The following is a 21,650-nucleotide window of genomic DNA, read 5'->3' on the forward strand; positions in this document are numbered from 1 at the left end:
TGCTATACAAGTGTTTTGCCAGCAACTGCTGATACTGTTCGTTATGGAACTAGGTTTTGTTATGGATTTATTTCAAAAATGTAAAGGTCCAATTTCGATATTCGGTAGTTGTGTACAGCTTTATTTCCAAATGAAACAACACTGAACAAATATTGATCTATCTGGCATTTATAAATCCGTCTACTTTAGAAATAAAGATTTGACAGCAAAACAAAGCTTAAGCAACCTTCCACTTTGTAGCTTTATCAATACTCATCTAATGCTGGATCAGACTTGTACAAATAAATATTTCACATCAAGCACACACATGAACAAACATCAGCATCGCAATCTTGCCAGTCTAGTGCTAAAAGCTTACATCTCTAATAGACAGTTGAAAAATAAATTGATTCAAATCATGATTGATTTGGATTTCCCGCGTCAACCATATAGTAGTGAAGAGACAACACACTGAAACCTGAACCTAAAGCAGTTTTTTAACTGTCATGCAATGTGATTTCACAACTCAAAGCTGCGTGCGCTTATGGATAATTATAATCTGCCCGGTGGTTTTCACGTGTTCTACATCTCAGGTGATATTTGACTGCTGGTTGTGGTGTAATGCCTTTATTTTCATGCAAGTAAAATTCCAACCTAAGACAATAATCATCCATGAAGGACATACACTTGACTAAAAAGATTCCAACAATAACAATAAATAATCTTCCTCATAATTATACACCTGGCACAGCAACATTTGCCACTGTTCCGTGCTAGAGACATCTCTTGTACACCTCAAGACACAGTTTCTATTGTAATTAGGATACTGCCCAGTGGTTGCAGAATAGTTTTGGTATCAAATGATTCGGACATTAAAAATACCCCTAGAAATATGTTTCTACTTCAGGATTTGTCAGCCGACCCTTGAAATAGGACTGCAAGTTGTGCTTTGTCATAAAAATTGTAGAGCCATGATCAAATTGCCACGTGAAATAATTTTTGTCAGTCTGCAGCTACAGTTTAGATTGTTTCGACCTCCTTAACTCGAGTATTTAGAGTTATTTCAATGGCCTGGTGTTTCATACAAATCGAGTATATTTCTGTCACCTGGCACTCCCCAACTTGGATGTAAACGGAGATTGGAGTCTTTTAAAATATATAATGACATCAGTTCACTGAAGAAATTGCTCATTTCATGTTGACACAGACAGCAACGGAAAGTAGCTCACAGGAAGGGGGAAAATGTGAGGAAACCTAGAAGAGGTTACATGAGCTCACAAAAACTATAAGCAAGAGCAGTTAATAGCATCACTGTGTGGCTAATCACAATATAATCAGAATATTGCACTGTTTCTTTTTTAATACAGTAGCTGGTCTCTTAAAAAAAAGGGGGCGGGGAACTACATCGTTCATAAAAATAGACTGTACTAATCCGTATATACAAATTGCATATATTCAAATAATTTGTCCTGGGTCACAGGATATTGGGAATTGTTGATATTCGACAAAAGGCTTTTCAGACCATACTCATTTCTTATTTTTGCTATCAAATAAAATGTCTTGAGTAAAGCTATAGTATTTCAATAAAATTTAAACTCAGAAACCCTAAATTATAATCATATAGCTTGGGGTTGTTTTTTTTTCAAAGAAGTTAATCGTTTTAAACAATTAATTCCGTTTGAACTAAGCAAACACTTTTCAATGTACTAAGTGGAAATTTCATGTCAACCATCATCTACATTTATTTATTTATTTTTTAAATAAAACTTTCTTTAAGTAAGTTTAGTAGCGATAAACTTCAACTGTTTTGTTGTATATAAATAATTTCTTTGGAAGATATGATTGATATGAATAGATAACTGTCGATCAAACGTGTGTGTTCGCGCATATCCCTAGGTGAATGTGCTTTTCTGTACATTGCATATACATTATCCCACGAAGCGTTTGGAATACTTGCTGATTTACCATTCTAGAAGAAGAAGATATAGCTACTCGACGGAAATCGAAGTGGATCGACTATTTCCGATTATTTACGAAATAGGCACAAAATCGTGGCGACCAACTCGTTGTTGACGAGTTGGCTGATATGCGGGTGGGTGTAGGAACGAGCGACACCTCTAACTAGAAGTAGGGGTGGGCGCCTGTGCCGCAGTGCGTTTCTCCGGGCCGGTGACCCCAGGGTCAGACTCCGCAGTGATGGGGCTCTCCGTGCTGATGACCTGTGACCCGTTTTCTGTGGGCTGCGCAGCTTCCTCGTCGTCGGGGTAGGTGAAGAACTCGTTCTCTAGTCCACAGAGGTGCAGGGTGGTGTTCCACAGACGCTTGCCTAGCTGTTTGTCTCTCGCCACCTCATTGAGCTTCACAACCTAGACAAACAGAAAAAAAAATGCGATGACAAGCTGAGACCACCACTGTTCCTATGAAGAAAGAGCTAACATAACAAAACTGATGTTGCCGGAATGTGTCTGGGGAATACTGAGCATCCGATGAGGTAGTGCTGGTCCTGTTGATTGTGGTGAACAAAAAATGTGAATATTCATCGTACTTACATCAAGACGGTTTAAAAGAAATGCAAAAGATGTTTGTCGTGGTGGGTGGATGGACACAAGTGACTCTGCGATAGGGACTAGAGAACTGGAATGTGAGTGGATCGGTTCCGACCTTGCAGTTGGCGAAGAGCTTGCCAGAGAAGTCGCGCAGGCCGTCGGCCACGGCGCAGTACACGATGGTCTGGCAGCCCTCCTCCGGCGACTTGAAGAGCACGCGCGCCGCCACGCGCAGCAGGTTGCCGTACATGCCGGGGTAGTTGCGCAGCAGGTCTGTACAGCACGCGCCTGCACAAACACCCGGTCTTCATAAGACAACATCGTCCTGTCCGTCTTAGTCGTTCTTCCCATCTACGATAGCAATTTCTTTGTCTTTCGTTTGTTTAGTTTGTTCTTTCCACTCTTTTGTAATTTATTGCTTTGCAGCAGAGATACAGTGTCTGTCTGTCTGTCTGTCTGTCTGTCCTCCTCACCAATATTCATGCTTTAACAGATCTGTTTTAGTTGTTGTTATTCGATGAAAGAAAGAAAAGACACTTTGGTGGAGGCGGGGGGGAACCGCACAAAATAAATAAATAAATAAATAAATTAAATAAATAAAAGAACGTGCCGGGGTGGACAGCAAAGTTCCAGACACAGCCGGAGAAGAAGTGGCGGTGGCACTCCAGGTTGAAGACCGTCTGGGCCAGCTTGCTGCGGGCGTAGGCGCTGTAGGGGTCGTAACCTCGCGCCAGGGGCAGGTCATCGAAGTCGATCTTGGCGCGCACGTAGGAGTCGGACACGACGTTGATGACGCGGCTGGGGGCGCACTTCTTCAGCTTGTCCATCAGCAGCAGCGTCAGGTAGGCGTGGCCCAGGTGGTTGACGCCTAAACTCCGCTCGAACCCGTCGTCGGTGGCCGCCTTGGGCCCCAGGTAAGCTGCAGACAGACGATGAGGAACTCACTAACGGACCTACATCGCTAAGTTGTAAGTGATGACATCTCTGCAACAACAGCAGCCATCAACTTTCCAGTGTGGTTTGCTTGTCTTGAACGAGAAGCCAAGTGAGGGAGTTTAAAAACATGGATTTGTACCTCTTCCACTCTCTCTCTCGCTATGCTGCTCAGCGATTCGCCGACAATTTTTATTATCTGACAACATCCAGAGACTTCAAAGTTGAGAAAGCAGGAGAGGACATCTCTGTATGTGTGGCATCACTCCAGGGGAGATAAAAGGAACAGGAAAGACCTTTCGCTGCCAACATCTTCAGCAGATGTACATCAGCAAGTATACACAGGAACAGTAGCATATTAAAAGTAGCATCGCTGGGTGGACTCACAGGTAAACAATAACATGCATTGCCCAGTTATTATTGACAAACGGTTTCCTCAGGGACAAAAAGAAAGAGGAAATCTTTAAGATTATTTTTAGACTTTCCAGAGGTAGAAGCCAACTGGATGACCACTAAAAAGCAAGCAAGCAACCACTCGCTCAGTCAGGCCTATGTACGTAGGAAATATTTATTTTACACAGATAGTATGTTTTACCTAGACACAAAATGATTGAGTACACAGCAGAATAAACACACCCTGAAAAAATCCCCCCCTGCCCAGAAGTGGAGCAGCACCTGCTGCATTAGTCAGGGTCAAAGGTGACGGAATGAGAAATGAGGGTGTGCATGACCTGCCGTGGACACCGTGAGCCACTTACATAGGCCCTACGACCACTAGATTATGTGGTTCTTTACCTTTGTTTACTTTTACTTTTCATATTGTTCGGTAGAATATTTATGGATATTATCCACCAAAACTCATCGCCTCAACAGCTGTCAACATGCAGTTTAACACGTTTCAAGCGGCCGCCATGCCCACCTGCATTGTTGATGAGCACGTGCAGTTTGGCCTCGTTCTGGATGAAGTCGTCAGCGAACTCCTTGATGGAGCGCAGGCTGGCCAGGTCCAGGCGGGCGGCGAAGACGTTCTGATTGCCGGTCTTCTTCCGGATCCCGCGCGCCACGGCTTCACCTTTGACCTTGTCCCGGCACGCTAGGTAGACGCGAGCTCCTCTTTTGGCCAGCTCCACGGCTGTGGCCTTCCCCAGACCTGTGTTGGCGCCTGAAAGACATACGGTCATCATCATCAATTATCATCCATCAATCATCATCATTATCAGCAGCAGCATTGATGACTAGTTTGCAACCGTTAATAGAGATTGTTAGAAAGACGACAGGAGTAATGAAAGATGTGCGCTTCAAAGAAAGAAAGTTGATATGGATTATAAGTAAGTATTTGATACTGTAAGTATTCCTCTTATAACCTGTCGTCTTTAGCGATATTTTCCGTCTTGACCTGGGCAGTTGTTATTCCTGCTTCCTAATTCAAGCGGCTTCTGGATGTTTCCTGAAGTATGTGTGAATCCCCTAAATGTGTTTTCATGCTTGTTTCTTTCATCGGTTTCTTTGTGAATCTCCCAACGGGATGCTAACTAATACCTTGAACTATGCCCCCCAAATTTGTGTTAATCCGCTGAGGCATCTTCCAGCTGTGTCCTGAACTTTCCAGATGTTTCCTCATCTACTGATGTCTCTCCCAACTGCTTCCTGTCTTAAACTGCGCATGCCTCTCCCAGCAGCACTCTTCAGTCCCGGAGGTAGTTCCGCGTGGTATGCGTGTCTCGAGCTCGGGTGTCCATTCATCTCCTGGAGCTATGCGTGGCTGCTCACTCACTCGCTCATTCATGTACCCCGAATTCATGCGTGCCTGCTCAGCTATGCAATGTTAGTTGTGTGTACGTGCTTAGCCTCGCAATTACCCCGAGCTTAATTGTCAGCTCTTTAATGTCGGAATGTCTCTCTCTCCCGACTAGTTACCTCTCTCGTTTACGGTTACCTCCCCTCATATACCAATGCTTCGTCATCAGTGCTGCCTCATGTAGCTGCATAGTTATCTCCCTTAACTAGCGTCACTCCTTGTAGTCGTCTCCCTTGTGCATGAGAATTAGCGACCTCCACACCCTACTCCATCACGTATCCTCTGCACCTTGTCAAGCCAGGTGTGCGTGATTTTTACTGACTGTAGACAGGTGCACAGACACCCCACATAAATACTTTCACTTTACGACTACACAGACATCAATATCAGTCTTCTGTATCTAGAATCCTCTGAAATCGTCTGGTGCAGCCAAGTGGTGAGTTCAGGTCCCAGACCTGGTGCAGGTAGGTGGCATGAAGATCACATATTGCAGGTAAGATCACAGACCTGGTGCATACCGTGCATGAAGGCACAGAGGCATGGAGATCACACAGCGCAGGTAAGTGGCATGCACACCAGGTGCAGCAGTCATCATACAACACAAGCGTTCTCCACATTTCTCTGGCAGCTCGTCTTGTACAGTGGTACACAAGCAAAAACAGAATTGCTTTTGGACTTGGCTGCAGGCCTTTTATCTCAGTGTACATAATACCTTAGATTAACAAACACATCAACAGGTCTTTTAGCTCACTGTACAAAACAACATTACTTTTGGCCCAGTACACCTGGATTGACAGGCTTTTTGCTGGTTCTGCATATCTCAAGTTTTTGTATGATAACGAAAAAGGAAAAAAATCTGTTAGCTAAAATATAGAAAAAATTAACTTGCATTTGTATGACATGAAAATCTAGTTCATTTGAAGATTAGTGTTTACACCTACAGGTGATTTTGCATTATATATTATATTAAAATTGTAGAGGCGTTGACAACGGAGAAAAAAGCCAAAACACGAGAAGCACAGTTAGGGCGGTCACAGGGGCAGGCAACGTTCGGCCATTTGACCCGGCCAGTCAAGGTAAACTCGGGTTTCAATAAATCTATCAGCTTTCTTCACAACAACATAAATGTATATCAAGTGAATATTAATAATCTAATTTTTGAGGGACAGGCAAATAACGTCCATGACAGGGTAGACAGGACACAGACGAGGGCATGATGGGACAGACAAGTCTGCTTGTCGCTGGCTGCCCGTCACCTACGTGGACAATTCTGGACACTTATGCATGCATGTGACCTTTACCCTAATATGAGTGTAGATCGTGAAAAGTGTATTAATTAAGTGTGTACCCCGACCCTACAACACTAACTCTGAGCCCAGGCACTTCCGGTTCGCACTATGCTGATGGGAAGACAAACCTCACCATTACCACTGTCACTCAAGCCAGTGAACGAAATGTTTTCTTATATATCGATATATATATATCACTACATCAATCGCGAGAGTGGAAGCGCGTGTATACGGGTGTGCATGCTTCAAAAAAGAAGAGAGAGCTCGTATGTGTGTGTGTGAGGGAGAGATAACAGTCCTTGACAGAGGCATGTCATCAATCATCCCCTCCCCTGACTTTGTTGCCATTTTCCAGCAGTGGAGCTGGCAGCTGCTGGTTCCAGAAAAAAACTTTCTGGCTGCGGGGCGCACCTCCTGAAAAATGACCTTCACCGTGATCGAAATGAAAGGGTTCAGGGTTGAAGATGGGTCAAGGACGCTTCAGCCCCATTCGCTGAACGGTCAGAAAATGAAGGACAGTTAAGAGATCAGTTGTCTGACCGACTTGTGACATCCTCGAGTCATCAAGTGGAGAATTAATTTGTCACTCATGCGCGTTAGTGAGTTGAATTACTCTAACACACGTGACAGGCAACAAAGAGGTCAAGGGACTTAATTACGACAACGAATTTTTTTCTTAACGAAATTTTATCTTTTGAGTCAACAGCTGAGCGAGGGTTTTTATTCTCGGAAGCAACTATTGATGTAAAGCGACTTTTTAAAAGGAATGGGAAGATTAAAGAGCGGAGTAAGGGGTAGCCCTGTACAGTGTAAGGGTTTTTGTAAAAAGGATGAGTGCACTCCAAACGCAACCCTAATGTTCACCCTACAGTCGATTTTTCCTTCCTCCACCTAACCTTTGCCCTTCCTTCCACTGACAAGTTAAGAGTCCCTATGTTGGGCCAGAAATGTAGATGCGTCAAGCACCTTAAGGTCTGAGGGATGCCTGCAGCCAGAAATGCCACGTGGACAGATGCGAAGCAGCTGACAAGGTGTGGAAGCAAGGATTCCCAACGTAGGGAGCACGCACGCACGCACACGAGAGTCTGGTCATCGTTGGAGGATGACTTCCCATCACTTCGACAGAGAAATGCACCAGACCAGCACCAAGAGCAGAGCATGATTGTGTAATTATAGCCTCCTGAGGAGATTGTGTAATTATAGCATCATAATGTGATTGTGTAATTATAGCATCATAATGTGATTGTGTAATTATAGCCTGCTGATGTGATTGTGTAATTATAGCCTCCTGATGTGATCGTGTAATTATAGCATCATAATGTGATTGTGTAATTATAGCCTGCTGATGTGATTGTGTAATTATAGCCTCCTGATGTGATTGTGTAATGATAGCCTCCTGATGTGATTGTGTAATTATAGCCTCCTGATGTGATTGTGTAATGATAGCCTCCTGATGTGATCGTGTAATTATAGCATCATAATGTGATTGTGTAATTATAGCCTGCTGATGTGATTGTGTAATTATAGCATCATAATGTGATTGTGTAATTATAGCCTGCTGATGTGATTGTGTAATTATAGCATCATAATGTGATTGTGTAATTATAGCCTGCTGATGTGATTGTGTAATTATAGCCTCCTGATGTGATTGTGTAATTATAGCCTGCTGATGTGATTGTGTAATTATAGCATCATAATGTCATCACTTGGAGCCTGTCCATGTAAACAACATACAGCTGGATGCAAACACCACTCAGCTTCTAACCTGCTCCACTTTCTAACAAGCTTAATGAAGCTGAGCAGGGAGGATTTAGCTGGGGGGGGGGAGGGTAGAGGAGACTGGTAGCAGCAGTCTACTCTTCTGGCATCTTGTAGCTTGCGACACAGAGTTGAGACTAGAGGTCTCGCGGATACTTGTGTGTGTGTGTGAGAGAGAAAGAAGGAGGGCGGGTTGGGTGAATGTCGTAAGGGAGGTAACGCTATTTAATCAGCTGCCTGATCACAGCTCACGCCTCGGAAATATGTCACGGATCGTCTTCCGTAACCCTCAGTGAAAAAGAGAGCATTCACGAGCTATCCATTCCTGCAACTCGTGCGTGAAAAAAAGAAAAACCCAAAAAGACCCTCAACTAACGAGCCTGCGTCTGGTCCAAAGAAATCTCCGAAGGGGGGAGGGTGGGAGTGGAGGACGAGAAGCTGAGGAGGCGGGAGGACAGATGCTCAGAAACCAGCCTTGGCCTTGACCCTCAGGGGTGCCCGAGGTTGCGCCTGGCGCCAGAACGTCTAGGAGACCACGAGGAGGGTTAGATAACTCGGGGTTTTATGTGGAGCCTTTGGAATTACCTCCGAGGTGAACCTCTGGATAGTAAAATGTGGATACTTTTCTTGCGGAGAGAGAGAGGTGTGCAGAGATAGATATTCACTTTCTCCTTCCTTTCTTTCGGTGTTCGGTCTCTCTTTCTATTTGTCGTTTCTCTTTCGCCCTTCTCTCCCCTTCTCTGTCTTTTACTCTCTCTTGCACTTTGTCCTTTTCCGATCTCTTCCCCTTTAATGTCAGGCTGTGCAACTGTGTGTGTGCGCGCGCGCACAAAATGAAGAAAAAGCAGAGAGAGAGAGACTACACTATCCTTGCTTTGTACACCTACATGCTATGCTTACTCAACTTGGTTCTGTGGCACCGTGATCCTGGTACTGTGGTAATTGTACTGTGGTAATTGTACTGTGGTAATTATACTGTGGTAATTGCACTGTGGTAATTGTACTGTGGTAATTGTACTGTGGTAATAGCACTATTGTCGCCATTTGCTTCTCCTCAAAGTACCCGACTGTAAATAGCAGAGAAACAAGTACCCTGGTATGCACATTCTGCCGGATGGAAGAGCTTCAATCCTTGCAATGCCACAACAGACAACAAGGACTCTTTGGCAAAGAAAATGAGATGCTTGTGCGTGTGTGTGCGCGTGCTCACGTGCGCTTTTTGAGTGTAGATACGTGAAAAAGGAGTTTAAGAAGTCGAAGGTCAAAGTTCCTGAGGGAGGGAGAACAGTCTGTCAGTCGGATTCTGCGCAAGGGGGGGGGGGAAGATGGTTTTTGCACCTGCACCTGCCAGGTGTGGCACACACGGCACAGACTGGGTGATTAGCAGGGTCACGGTCAAGACCAGACTCGTCATAGAAACGAGGAGTGAGTTAACTTCCTTTTAAAATATTCGGCTTTTCAGCAAAGCAACTCAGCGGCTATATATATAAATACATATTGTAACTTGACGGTTGGCACAGACAACAGAGCCCTCACTGAAACATCCACAATGCGAAGAACATCTCTCGCCACCCCATATCAAACTAATACTTTCCCTGGACTTCAAAACACTTGATTGTTTACAGAGGCTTCCCATCCACTTTAAGCAAATTTAACCCGTTATTAACCCCTTTTAAATAAGACTGTCATCACCATATGTAGCTTCTCCCTTTGTACGTTTACAAACTTCCTTTAGAAATTGGTAGAGATAACATTTTAACCCTTTGTACCTTTTGCTTTGAGAGAATTTAGTTCGTCGGCATATTTGCACTTTTTAGGGTAGGTCTAGAAAGTGTAACCTTTGCTCATTCTATCTTCATCCTGGAGAAAGATTTGTCATTACACCATTGTGGTTACAATGTGCATTCATTTTCGATTCTTACTGGAGACTAGCAACAGGAAAGAAAGAAAGAGAAAAAAAGCCAGAAGGATCCTATGTGCCTTATACTATAATATTTTCAAATACCAATCCAAGCTAAGGAACTGATGATGACAATGATAATAATGATGGTGAGGTTTACTGTACTTAGTAGAAATCTAGCTTGCACTTGTCTTGCAATGTTTCTTGTTCATTCTCTTAGACTTACACTATACTTCAAGTTTCATTCCAGTTTCAAGAGTTCAAGCGATGGCATCCTTCTCCTCCCTGTCGATCTTTGCAAGCAATCTACATACATGTATACATATACATACAGTAGTCCAGACCAGAAGGTGTTGACGGGGTTCGGGCCTCACTACCAGACACTCCCTTTTTCTTGTTTACATCTTGTGGGAGCCATCCAGCGCTTTTTTTGAAAGTTTGGTATTGGCAGTAAGTCTTGTCTGAAAAATAAACAGCCTGTGATGTTTGTAAATTAAATGCGTTCTTGGGATGTTCTTTGGTGATGCCATCCAACATTCGTCTGTGATATCAGAGTTTGCTCCTGTGATGTGACATGAAAACAAGACCGACGACAAAGTTACTCGCTATTCTCATACAGCGATGCAGTCAGGAATTCAAGTCCTGCCGGTTCGATACTCGCAAGGTACAGCGTTACTTCACTGGTTATTTCGTGTGTTCAATGGCTACCTGATTCCTGACAATGATTGGGGAATGACAGTCTGAGAGGTGGAGGAGAAAGAAGATGGACCAAACGCTCAGCTAAGGACTGGAGCGGGTGGATTGTTCCTGGCTCCTTCCTTCTACACAAGTATGTCGGCAGGACCACTTCCCCCTCTGAGCTTTCATGTGCGGGAGAGAAATACGAAGGTTGATGGTCAGGTCCCAAACATCCGCTCCCCTCCCCGGGTAAGTCTTAGCGCCATGTATGTCGCGCTCCTGCTCCAGAGGCCACGTGACCGTGGATATAATAATGTGAATGGAATGACACGACCCGGCAGGTCACGTGACTGGAGACCACATGTTGGCTCTCCTTCCTCCAAATGACCTCGCACGCGACTTATGGTTTCCGACCTCAGCTCGCTGTCTTCCCAAAATAACTCGATCGTCTCTCTAAATCATCAGTCTTCTTCGCTCCACCATTCCGCCGTCGTTTGTGCGTCATCTGCTTGTGGCCTGGGCGGTAAACACACTGTCGTGTTGTTTAGAGTGCTTGGCAGGTAAGAAATACCACTGTAGCATAGACGGTAGAACTTCAGGTAGGAATAACGGATTTTGTAATCATCTTTCCTGGAAGCTTCTTTTCGCAGGTATGCACGAGAACAGACGCTTTCACTGAACACCACTCGGCACCAGACTGTTCTTCACGACCATACAGCTGGACATACACGTTGGTTAATACATTATGATAATTATACCCTTGATGTTATGTTTGGTTTTTTTTAATACATATAATTGTCACCTGCCCATTTTGTTTCCTTCATTTGCTAATATTTTTCTCTATTGACATCTTTTAGCCTTGCCACTTGCCACGAACTTTAATTCATATTTTTATTTCCAATTTTTACTTTTGTGACTAGATGTTCTGATTGCCCACTAGAACAAATAAAGTTGGTGATTGTCATTGTGATTGTGATTGTCATATATATTATATTTGGATCTTTGCCCACCAGAAGGGCCAGTGGACAGAAAAGGTGAATTTCTTTATTTTCTCCAGTCATACATCACATCGTCACGTATAAAATCACACAACTGTCATAAAGAATAATGGAATTATTCACACTTCAGGTAATTATCGACAGAAACACTTTCTCCCATTACCAGTCAAAACACACCTTTCTCCTCTAGCTATCGGACTGACAGCAGTTCCGCTCGCATCACGGATGTACGCAGCCTCTCCCTGATGATGTGATAACAGTAAACGAGAAACATTATTTCAAATGAAGAATGAAGATAGGAAGAGAGAAGGAGGATCTGATCGGCTATGTGAGATATTAGTCTTTTCTCAGTGGTGGTGGTGGTGATGGTGATGGTGGTGGTGTGAGGGTGGTGATGTGGTGTGAGGGTGGACTATCAAGCAGTGTACCCGGCATGACTCAGACACCAGGAGGCAGCTCCATCCCTTCATCTCCTAAACAGGGTTGCAGGGATGAATAACGAACCGCGATAGACGGACGGCAAAGCGCCAGGGTTGTGTCCCCGATCTCAGACCATCGGCAGTTGTGTGATAAAACTCCAGCCGGGCAGGGAACTGAGCTGTTTACTGTGGAAACTGTAGGCATTGGTTTACAGATGATGATATGTTGGTATAACTGTGCTCATAATGCATGGGGGCCGGCGCACACACTCACACACAGAAGCACAGACAAGGACACGGACACACGCACCCAGTAAAAATAAAGATTACGGAGTGTAATGTAGGCATGATCATGTTATTTTGTTTCCAGGTTTACACGTGTAAACACATGGAGCACGAGATGATAAGATCAGGCAGAATAGGTTCCTACGTGTGATGTGTTTGTCCTAACCGTGGTACACACATCCAAACCGACTCCGTTTCATGTTTTCACGAGGTAGGGGTGGGGTGGGTGGGGTGGGGAGCTGACATAAGTCGGTGTACTTGGCAAAAGTTCTCACAACTACATATACTCGCGGGCCCAGAGTCTCTTGAACAGGAAGAGAAGCAAAGCACAGCAACAAACGAATAAATCATACTCCGTCACTGGCAAGTGCGCAAACACGCATGTGCGCATACCCGCGCGCGCTCCAAAACACACACACATACATAAACATACACACACATACATAGACATTCACACACATACCAACTTAAACCAACTCTCACGCTCTATCATTCACACATAGTCTTTTTCTCTCACTCAAAACACTCACACAGTTAACACTGTCACTCACATTCTCTCGTCCTCTCGCACACTTTCATACTTCCTCTCTCTCTCTCTCTCACATACACACAGAGATATGCATGCATCCTCTCACGCACACACGCCCTCACATTTTTCTCTCTCTCTCACACAGAGTTAATTAACAGACATCCATTCACGCTGAGATACCACCAGTCACCGATGGCTGGAGAAAATATGAGTGGTATGCTGTTCCGAATCGAGAAGCGACACAGCATCATGTTACAAACGCGAGGCTGGGGCAGGGGGCAGGGGGCAGAAGAGGGCATAAACTGCTTTAAAAATGGCAAGAGTCGCACCTGGAAGGGTCGGTCATACACGCATGCAGCTAGTGAGAACAAAGGTGCCGACGTGAGAACAAAGGCGCCGACGTGTCAGCACGTGCTCCGCGGAGGCACCTGAGGTCAAGGTCGGTCAGGATGCAGCGCCTCTGTGGAGACTCTAATGTCTTCTAGTACTGACGGTCGTCTGCGTTTTGTGCTCCAGGAATAGCCCATCTTTTTGTAACATATCTTTCTTTCGTCTTTCATGTCCGACAATTTCAGTCGCATCAACTTTTTTCACGCAGCTCAGACTCTTCATCCATTCTACACGGCTCTGTTGTGAAACGAGTCTTTCTTTTATTTAATACACCCTTCATTCTTTCCCTCTACCCTTCACTCCTCCAGACCTTCAGTCGTCCATCTTCAAGGGATGATAATATTACCACGGGGCTGCTAACATGCCGACAATCGCCGTTTATCCGCTGCTGATGCTGCAGTGTTGCTGGCGGGGACAGGATGCTGCCGGTGCTCTCCCAGCCTCGCTGTGGCGCCGGGTATCAGCCAGCTGTCTCGTTGCGGCGAGATACTCCAGAGTTCCCGCGGGGTAGAAAGTTGATGAGCACATAATTGCTGTACATAGCCGGGGTATCTGGCAAAGGAAATGCCAGTCGACATTCCAGCCCCAATAAAATGCCTCCAACGGCAAAGAAGTCAGTGTGCCCTTGACTTACCGGAAATGACTTGGGAGCCATGTTAGCTCCGTGAGGATGGGAGGCAGCTGACTGAACCACTGCATCACGTCCTGCAACGTCCTGTGTTACGTGATATTTCCTCCCTTTGGTCTGTCTTTCAACCTACGTGTCTAGTTCAGTCAACTGACTAGTCAGCAAGCTAAACCATTTTCCATGTTTCCAATGTACCCTTGTCCTCCACCCAAAGAAAGCAGCTGTCGACTGACTGCCATTCACAGCCCATGAAACAACCCACAACTCAGCGACTCACCTCCTACCTGTCACTTTCTCATCGACAGCTTGTCTGGCACCCTTCCCAGGAACCCATTGGTTATGGTCCTCATTTAGCAGACTACCTGTACAAATAGCAACATCCTCTATAATTAGACTCACGCCTTCCATCCTTTGTGCTCACCAGCTTCCTGCATGAGACCGAGCATTTCCTTTATCCCCCCGAGTACACATTTATAAGAAGCCTGACAGTGTTTGTGCAACGGCAGCTACACCTCCCCCGTCCTCACACCCCATAACCTGACAAATCCACTTTCCCTCTGTTTCCCCAGAACAAAACTCACCCATAACATGAAAGAAAAAAAAATCTCGAGTAACTCCACTCATCATCAATCATGAACTGCCTTGCTAACACAGGAACAGTATTGAGGTCCTCTGTTACTTTCCAACCAAACTGACAGCAAACACAAGAAGCAAAAGCAGAACATCTGTTGTTAATCCGGCACTGACTGTACACATGGAATTAAAATTAACTGTAGCAAACTCCATTTGAATTCCAAGCACCTACTCCAGAGGACTAGTTGTAGTCAGCACGTTCGGAGGTCACCCGGTGAAAAGCTGTGGAATGCCCACATCGACCAATGTGAAACACCCACAAAAGATGTTTTGGGATATTTTAGATATTCTGGCCTTGGTTCCTTGCATCCAGTCCATGGCATGATGAACTCCAAGCAATACATTGAGCTTCTCGCCAGAAGACTTGCTCCAAAGCTGAAGAGGCTATTTATTCCCTGACGGATCCAGAAGTCAAGAAAATGTTCGAGAATATTTTTCAAATAAACGTAGTGCAGTGGCTTGGAAACTCTCCTAATCTCAACACCATTGAGGACTTGTAGTCTATATGCAAGCAGCACCTGTGTGGACAGGAGTGAAATTACTACAGATAAGACGATTCAGGACTTAATAAAAGTGTGTTACAGAGGCCCTAACATCCAGCAGGACTGCTCAGAATTGGTGGATTCAATGCCAAATGGCTGCTGAAGAATCAAACAAGTCATATCATGGAAGTGAAAGCATTAATATTACAAACAACTGGAATAAACTGATTTTTTGCTGTTTTTTGGGTTTGTTTCAATTAACTTGCACAAGGTAGTGTAACTTTTTGATTCTTGTTACACATAGATAAAGCTTTTCTGATTGTTCAACATTTGCGAGTGTAAGTGTAGCCACCATCTCTCTAAAAATGGTGGCCGCAGTGAACCAATCTCTAATACAGAAAAAGCCAACGACATTAACTTCAAAAATCATTGCTGAGGAGCTCCACAACGAAAGATGGAATTAAGGGCAGGGTAACTCGGAATACTGAAGGTTTGTGCCAGTTATCCTCAGTTGCCTATACATCTCCAGCTAGTCCCTGCAACCCCTTCACTCGCACGTGCAGCAGTCGTCATCAGGGACATCGTCTGACATTTCAAATTCGCCAGCAGCCGCACCACCCGACAAGCCAGCCGCACTCGGCACCAGCCACCCAGCCAGCCACCCAGGCCCCGATATAGCCTGCAGTATCCGCCAAATATGTTTCTCCATGTGGTGCCGCTTTGGTGATGGTGATGGTGATGGTGATGATGGTGATGGTGATGGTGATGGTGGTGCTGCTGTCCCTTCAGGCTCCTACCTGTACTTGTTCCTAAGGTTTTGTACAGTCCAGGGGTGGAACATGTGCAAGTGTGGGCTTGAGTACTTTGTATGTGTGTGTGTGGAAGGGGCTACCATGTTGTCTGTGTGTGTGTGGAAGTGCCGCTGCTTGTTTCTCTTGGAGAAATCCTGTGATGTCCTCGCATCGTCTTTTACTGACGACTTCGACATTTCGAGTGAAGGGAGTCAAACAAGTTGTTTTTAACTTTGATCTTGTGTATCTTACAGACAAGAGAGGACAGAGACATGTCTTCACGGTCTTTATCGTGGACATCTCTCAAGAGTAAAAATGTTTTTCACTCACTCCATCTCTTTTCATGCTTTAAAAAAGAAATTTGATAACCCTGTATCTTTCCCTACAGAGTTCTATATTTCGTGTGAAGTGAGCCAAACTACTTTAAAAAGTTTTTTTGAGTGTGTATCCATTAAAGAAAGAAAATAAATATGTTTTCTTAATTTTTTTCGTCTGTCAACATTTTTTTTTCTTTTTCATTGATTTTTTTTAAAGAAACACTTGATCACTTTGAAAGAGCTTCAGCTAATTTAATAAAGAAAGTGTTTATTGAGATAAGTTTTGCTGAAATAGGTTATAATGAATTTAATTGCTGCAATATATATTATATTCAATTTGCGAGGCCTCTTCTCTGTTGTCTTCAACCAATATTGCTCATTGTATTACAATGAAAATATGCAATAGTTAAAGTTAGAATAATGTTACAAGAGGATGAAAGTTGTTATCTATATCCCTGGTAACTACACGTGGAATTTCTCTCCTTTTTATCTTCATCCTGCAACCAGAATTTTCTTACGTGAGAGATTCTGTTTACCGACTGAAACTGAAGCTTGGGAGATAGAGAGAAGGTATGTGCCAGAGAGCTGTGAGGTGTACAAGGAGCAAGTGTTCCACTTTTTTCTCACAAACATATTTCAGCTTTAATGAAATTTCGACTGCCACGGCACCTGCCTCATGTTGCTGCAGGTCATGTCCTGCAAGTCTTGGCTGGGCGACAGCTCGCGGAAATACAGAACAAGGAATAGAGTCTGTAACACCAGGCATTCCTTGTTCTTCCATCTTTATCGTCTTCTTTTCCGTCATCATTTCATTTCTTTTCCTTTGTCCATTTTATATCTTTGCTCTTCACTATCATTATCTTTTATTCTCAATTTTTCGCCATTTATTCTTCCTGTCCTCTTCTTTTCCATTTCTCCCTGCAGTTCCATTTTCATTCTCTGTCTTGATTTTCCTCCTCTAAACTTCATTCCCAATCGGTTCTCTCCTTCTTGCAATATTTTACAGACCCCCGAAGATCAAAGGTTGTAGATATAAGAGGAAGCCTCATTCTGGCGACTTGTAAGACCATCACACCATCGTCACTAAAAAAACCAACCAACCCACCAACCAACCCAAACCAACCAACCAACCAACCAACCAAACAAACAAACAAACAAACAAACAAACAAACAAACAAACAAACAAACAAACAAACAAACATGTGTATCACGCATACTTGCAGGTCCGTCTTGCACCTTTCCTGGCCCAACTTCTAGGCTACGTTCACAACATGGAATTATGGGATGGGTGTTGGCCGACCAGAGATGTAATCACAAAGCATCAAGAGCAGCCTTGAGTTAGGGGCCCGTTGGTTCTGCTCCCTCCACACGAACTCTGCGACTCCGCCCAGAGAAAAACATGGCCGCCAGGACTGAGTCACAGCTCGCAGGCTATGGCGCATCAGCCAACTGTGAGAAGGAGACGAAATATAGGAGACTGGTCTGGAATTGTTGGTCACAAATATACCCCTGTAAGAGATCAAAGGGTTATGGGAGATATCATGAAATCAGAACCACCCACCCCCTGCCGCCCCACCCAACTAATTGTGGGTGGAAAGCACTTCTGTGCCCTCTACCGGCGGGTACTGTCGGCACCGTGGGCAGGTGGAGATGGCAGTTGGTAGCGAAGCACCATCCAGCAGACTACCTCACTGCGAATGTCGTCTTTGCCAAGTTATCCCGAAGGCAAAGTAAACAACTCACTCGACCTTTTACAACATTTTCAGCAGTCCGCTCACCTTTGTGGCTCCTCACAAAGCAAACGTTTGTAAGAGCTTATTATCCTGCAACTGATTTTTCTTGTTTTCGCAAACAACAGGAAATGGGAGCAGCACACGTCAGTTGGTTCTCTGGCAGTCAGTGGACCCATTCTTGGTCGTTGGTGCCACCCGGGTTACAAGGCAGGGAAACAGAACCCGCCGCCAACCGACGCACTGGTTGTTGATTGACTGTGGACAGAGTTGATGGCCGCTGGAGTAAACGGTCTTTGAGACCGAGGACCGACGATGCAACAGTTGTGATGACGCAGGCGATGTTTACGGGATTAAAAGAAAGAAATGTTGATGTGATTCTAAAGATAAACTGGGACCAACGTGGATGACGAAGATGTTTATCTAGCGCAAAGAAACATAGAAATATACAACAGAGTCAGAAAGGCGGACAGACAGACAAGAAGACAAAAATAAAAAAAGGAAGAAAGGAAAGACTGGATGGAAAAAAAGAAAGACAACGGACACGGCGTTCGCTTGTTTCAATTCTATGACAGTTACTATTGATATCTCATTATATGATGCCATAGTTACTTTTGATATCTCGTTCTATAATCACACGTGGGTCAAGAAATGTGACTACACGTACACACGCACGCACATATTATAAATTCATGGACATGCAAGAGTTAGGGAACTGACCACAATTTGAAATTCTGAATGAGTCCCAAGAAAACGGTTTATCGCAATGTCGCTGAAGTTCGCTGGAAATTCCGCAGACTGGTTCCACGACAGGTTTAGTGAAGAGAACACGTGACGGTTGCAATAAGGTGAACGAATGTTAAAGATGACATAATAAGAGGGAAGTGGGGTCTGAAGAACTGCTTCCGGGATGAAAGTCTGGAGGGTTAAAAAGGGTTGTAAGGAGGTGGATGCTCGCTGCTTGCCCCCGACCTGACTGCAAATCTTGACCCTAATGGGAAGGTCACCCACGGGACTAAACCATGAATAGTAGGAGAGTATCGTTGGAGTCTTGTGCTCACAGAACAACTGACAGTCCGCAGCGGTTGATGTAGGAAAACATTTCCATGGTGAAAAAAAAAGGACAGCGACAATGACACAGACAGCAGCATTCTAATACAGTGTCAACATTAGTGACAGCAACATTACAACATTAACAATGACAGTGACCAGTTAACACAATGACAGTGACAAGACAAGCAAAGATCAACGGCTACGTGGCAAGGAAAATGACAGGAAAAAAATAAAAACAAAAAACAAGTCTGACCCGTGACGATGACAGTCTTGCCGTCCATTCGGTTCTTGCTCGGACACTCCGCGCCCCAGCGGATGTACAACCTGAGGAGAAAGATGAAGAGAAGGACGCTGGAGACGATGACAGTGAAGACGAGGGCAGGGAAGACGTCCTGGGCCACGCCCTTCAGCTCCTCGATGTTCTCCTCTAACTCCTCCACCTTCAGGCGCTCCTTCATGTCCGACACGCCTTTCATCTTGCCGACCATGGCGATGGCGATGGCGATGTCAGCGTCCTGAAGTGAAAAAGATGGAAGTCAAGTCAGCTGACTGTGGGGTAGCAGGGGTTCGCAGACCTCTGGGGTAGCGGCGTAGGGGTGGGGAAAACCCGAAGAGCTTGGGTATCACCTGCAAGTATGCTGCAGACGACTCTACTCTTCCAAACTCGGAAATGTAGTCTTCGAGGGAAGAGTTTGAAAAAAAAAGACGAATCTGGGAGCGATATGGCGAGAGCAGGTCAATTCAGATTTTTTTGCAACTTTTAAGTGTTTTTATTGAAAAAAAACTTCAGTTCAGTTGTTGTAAGCACCGGGTACACTTACTACTAACTCAGTTTGCAGTTCCACCGAATCTTTCCTGTCAGCCCTAAGGTGATTGTCACTTCAGAATACCGTGGAGAAAAAAATTAAAGTTCCAACAACATGCAACTGCGCACAACCGGTATTCCTCTTTCGCTCCTCCTTTCACCGCGAAATTGTGCAAAATGTCGAAAAGTAGAAGTTTCAAAGAGATCCGAAATCCCACGAACTGCTCGTCTGTCGTGTCCTCTTTCACCTTTGTGGTGGCTGCTGGGTGCCAGGAGCTGTTTGTGGAGCCCCACTGTTGTCTTCTTTCTCCTTGGATGCACCAGGTAGATGACTGGCGGGGCGCAATTCAGGTGAGGGGGGCGAGGCCGGGTAGGGGACTGTACAGGGCGAGGGAGGTACCAGCGGCGATAACCCCTGCGATTTGGGGCTCTGGGGGGCTGATACAGTCTGAACATAGAGGTAAGTGAGAGTGAGCGGTATCGAGTCACGTGACTAGGGCAGTTGCCATGTTGGGAGTGCCAGCGTGCGTGTGTGTTCCTGCGTGTGCGCGTGTGTGTTCCTGCGTGTGTGTGTGTGAGGGTGGCAGAGAAGGATGCGGGGGTGGGTGGAGTATATGGTTGAGCTCTGGAGTCGAGGGCTCCAACAACCCAAGACTGGGGTCTAGTCGTCAGGACTGACGTTTGCTTGTCTCAGCGAGGTACATGTGTCGGGAAAAAGTTTTTATTTTCACGTTTATCCAGGTTCACTCTTTCTTACACGTGCAGGGTTTCGCTTTCTTCATTCTGCAGTTTCTCTTAGTGAAATCTTGTCAAAACAGCAGACATCAAAGTAAGGACTTGTCGGAACGAGGCATGCGGGACAGGATGAAGACGGTCAGTTTGAAATATCAAACAGATGACTGGACAAGATGGCTAGTCTGAAGTATCAAACATTGTTGACCGGTAGAATGTGTTTAACGGAGGTGAACATTATATAGACCTCCTTTGGGATATATATATCTAAAAGAGAGAGAGAGAGGAGTTTGGTGTTGTGTCCCGAGCCAGCAACTTCGGCTACATCACGGCAAAGCGCTCCCCCCCCCCCAACTATTAAAAGATGCCACATACAGAGAAAGAACAGCGTGCCCGAGACGAGATTGGAACTCCGGGCATCCAGTCGCCGCTGTACTGGGGACAGACGCTGATCGCCAGCGAGAGAGAGGCTGAGCCTCGGTTCCACCATCAGTGAAGCACAAAGATGGGCGGAGAGATGGTCTTCCTTTTGTTTGTTTTTTAACAACGAATGGTGTTAGGCTATAAAATGTATTATTGTTAAACTGTGCCATCAGATGTCATCTGTAAAGACCTCTGACAGCCATTAACAGTGTGGATGTGGACAGATGCGATTTATTATCAAGCAGTACTTTCAGCGACAGCTGGCATCCATTACTCTTCGTCTGTAGTCTCCAGCCCTCTCCCTTTCAGCTTTATCTCTTGCCTTTCCTTCTCTCTCTCTCGTATCCAAGTACTTCATTTCTTTCCGGTTTCTGTCTTTGTGTCCAGACGACGTGAGATGCCTTGAATGGCATGTGACAAGGATGTTCTTGTATAAGTGCTTGTTCCTAATAAAATGCAGAAACTTCCTATTCACACAGAAAGAAAGTGTTGCTCTTTGTGATCCATTTCTTCTTTTTTTTTCTTGGCATTAAGCTAAGGAACGAAAGAAGACA

General features: G+C 44.9%; 1 protein-coding gene across 1 annotated transcript; it reads right to left on the reverse strand.

Annotated features, from left to right (window-relative positions):
• Positions 1–100: 100 nt before the first annotated feature.
• On the reverse strand, positions 101–20,375 carry LOC112560985 (retinol dehydrogenase 12-like). The gene is made up of 5 exons (XM_025233082.1): positions 19,390–20,375; positions 4,378–4,620; positions 3,136–3,444; positions 2,641–2,813; positions 101–2,345 (listed from the first exon to the last, which is right to left on the reverse strand). Exons 1-5 carry the CDS (start codon positions 19,622–19,624, stop codon positions 2,097–2,099), a joined length of 1,209 nt encoding a protein of 402 aa, XP_025088867.1. The 5' UTR covers positions 19,625–20,375; the 3' UTR covers positions 101–2,096.
• Positions 20,376–21,650: the final 1,275 nt, after the last annotated feature.

The sequence above is a fragment of the Pomacea canaliculata genome, linkage group LG4 (assembly GCF_003073045.1).
Source record: "Pomacea canaliculata isolate SZHN2017 linkage group LG4, ASM307304v1, whole genome shotgun sequence".
NCBI lineage: Eukaryota > Metazoa > Mollusca > Gastropoda > Architaenioglossa > Ampullariidae > Pomacea > Pomacea canaliculata.

Coding starts and splice junctions, on each gene's coding strand:
- LOC112560985 (XM_025233082.1), bottom strand. CDS start 19,624: ATGGTCGGCAAGATGAAAGGCGTGTCGGACATGAAGGAGCGCCTGAAG. Junction 4,621..19,389: donor CAAGACTGTCATCGTCACGG/GTCAGACTTGTT, acceptor TATGTCTTTCAG/GCGCCAACACAGGTCTGGGG. Junction 2,814..3,135: donor GAACTTTGCTGTCCACCCCG/GCACGTTCTTTT, acceptor GTGTTTGTGCAG/GCGCGTGCTGTACAGACCTG.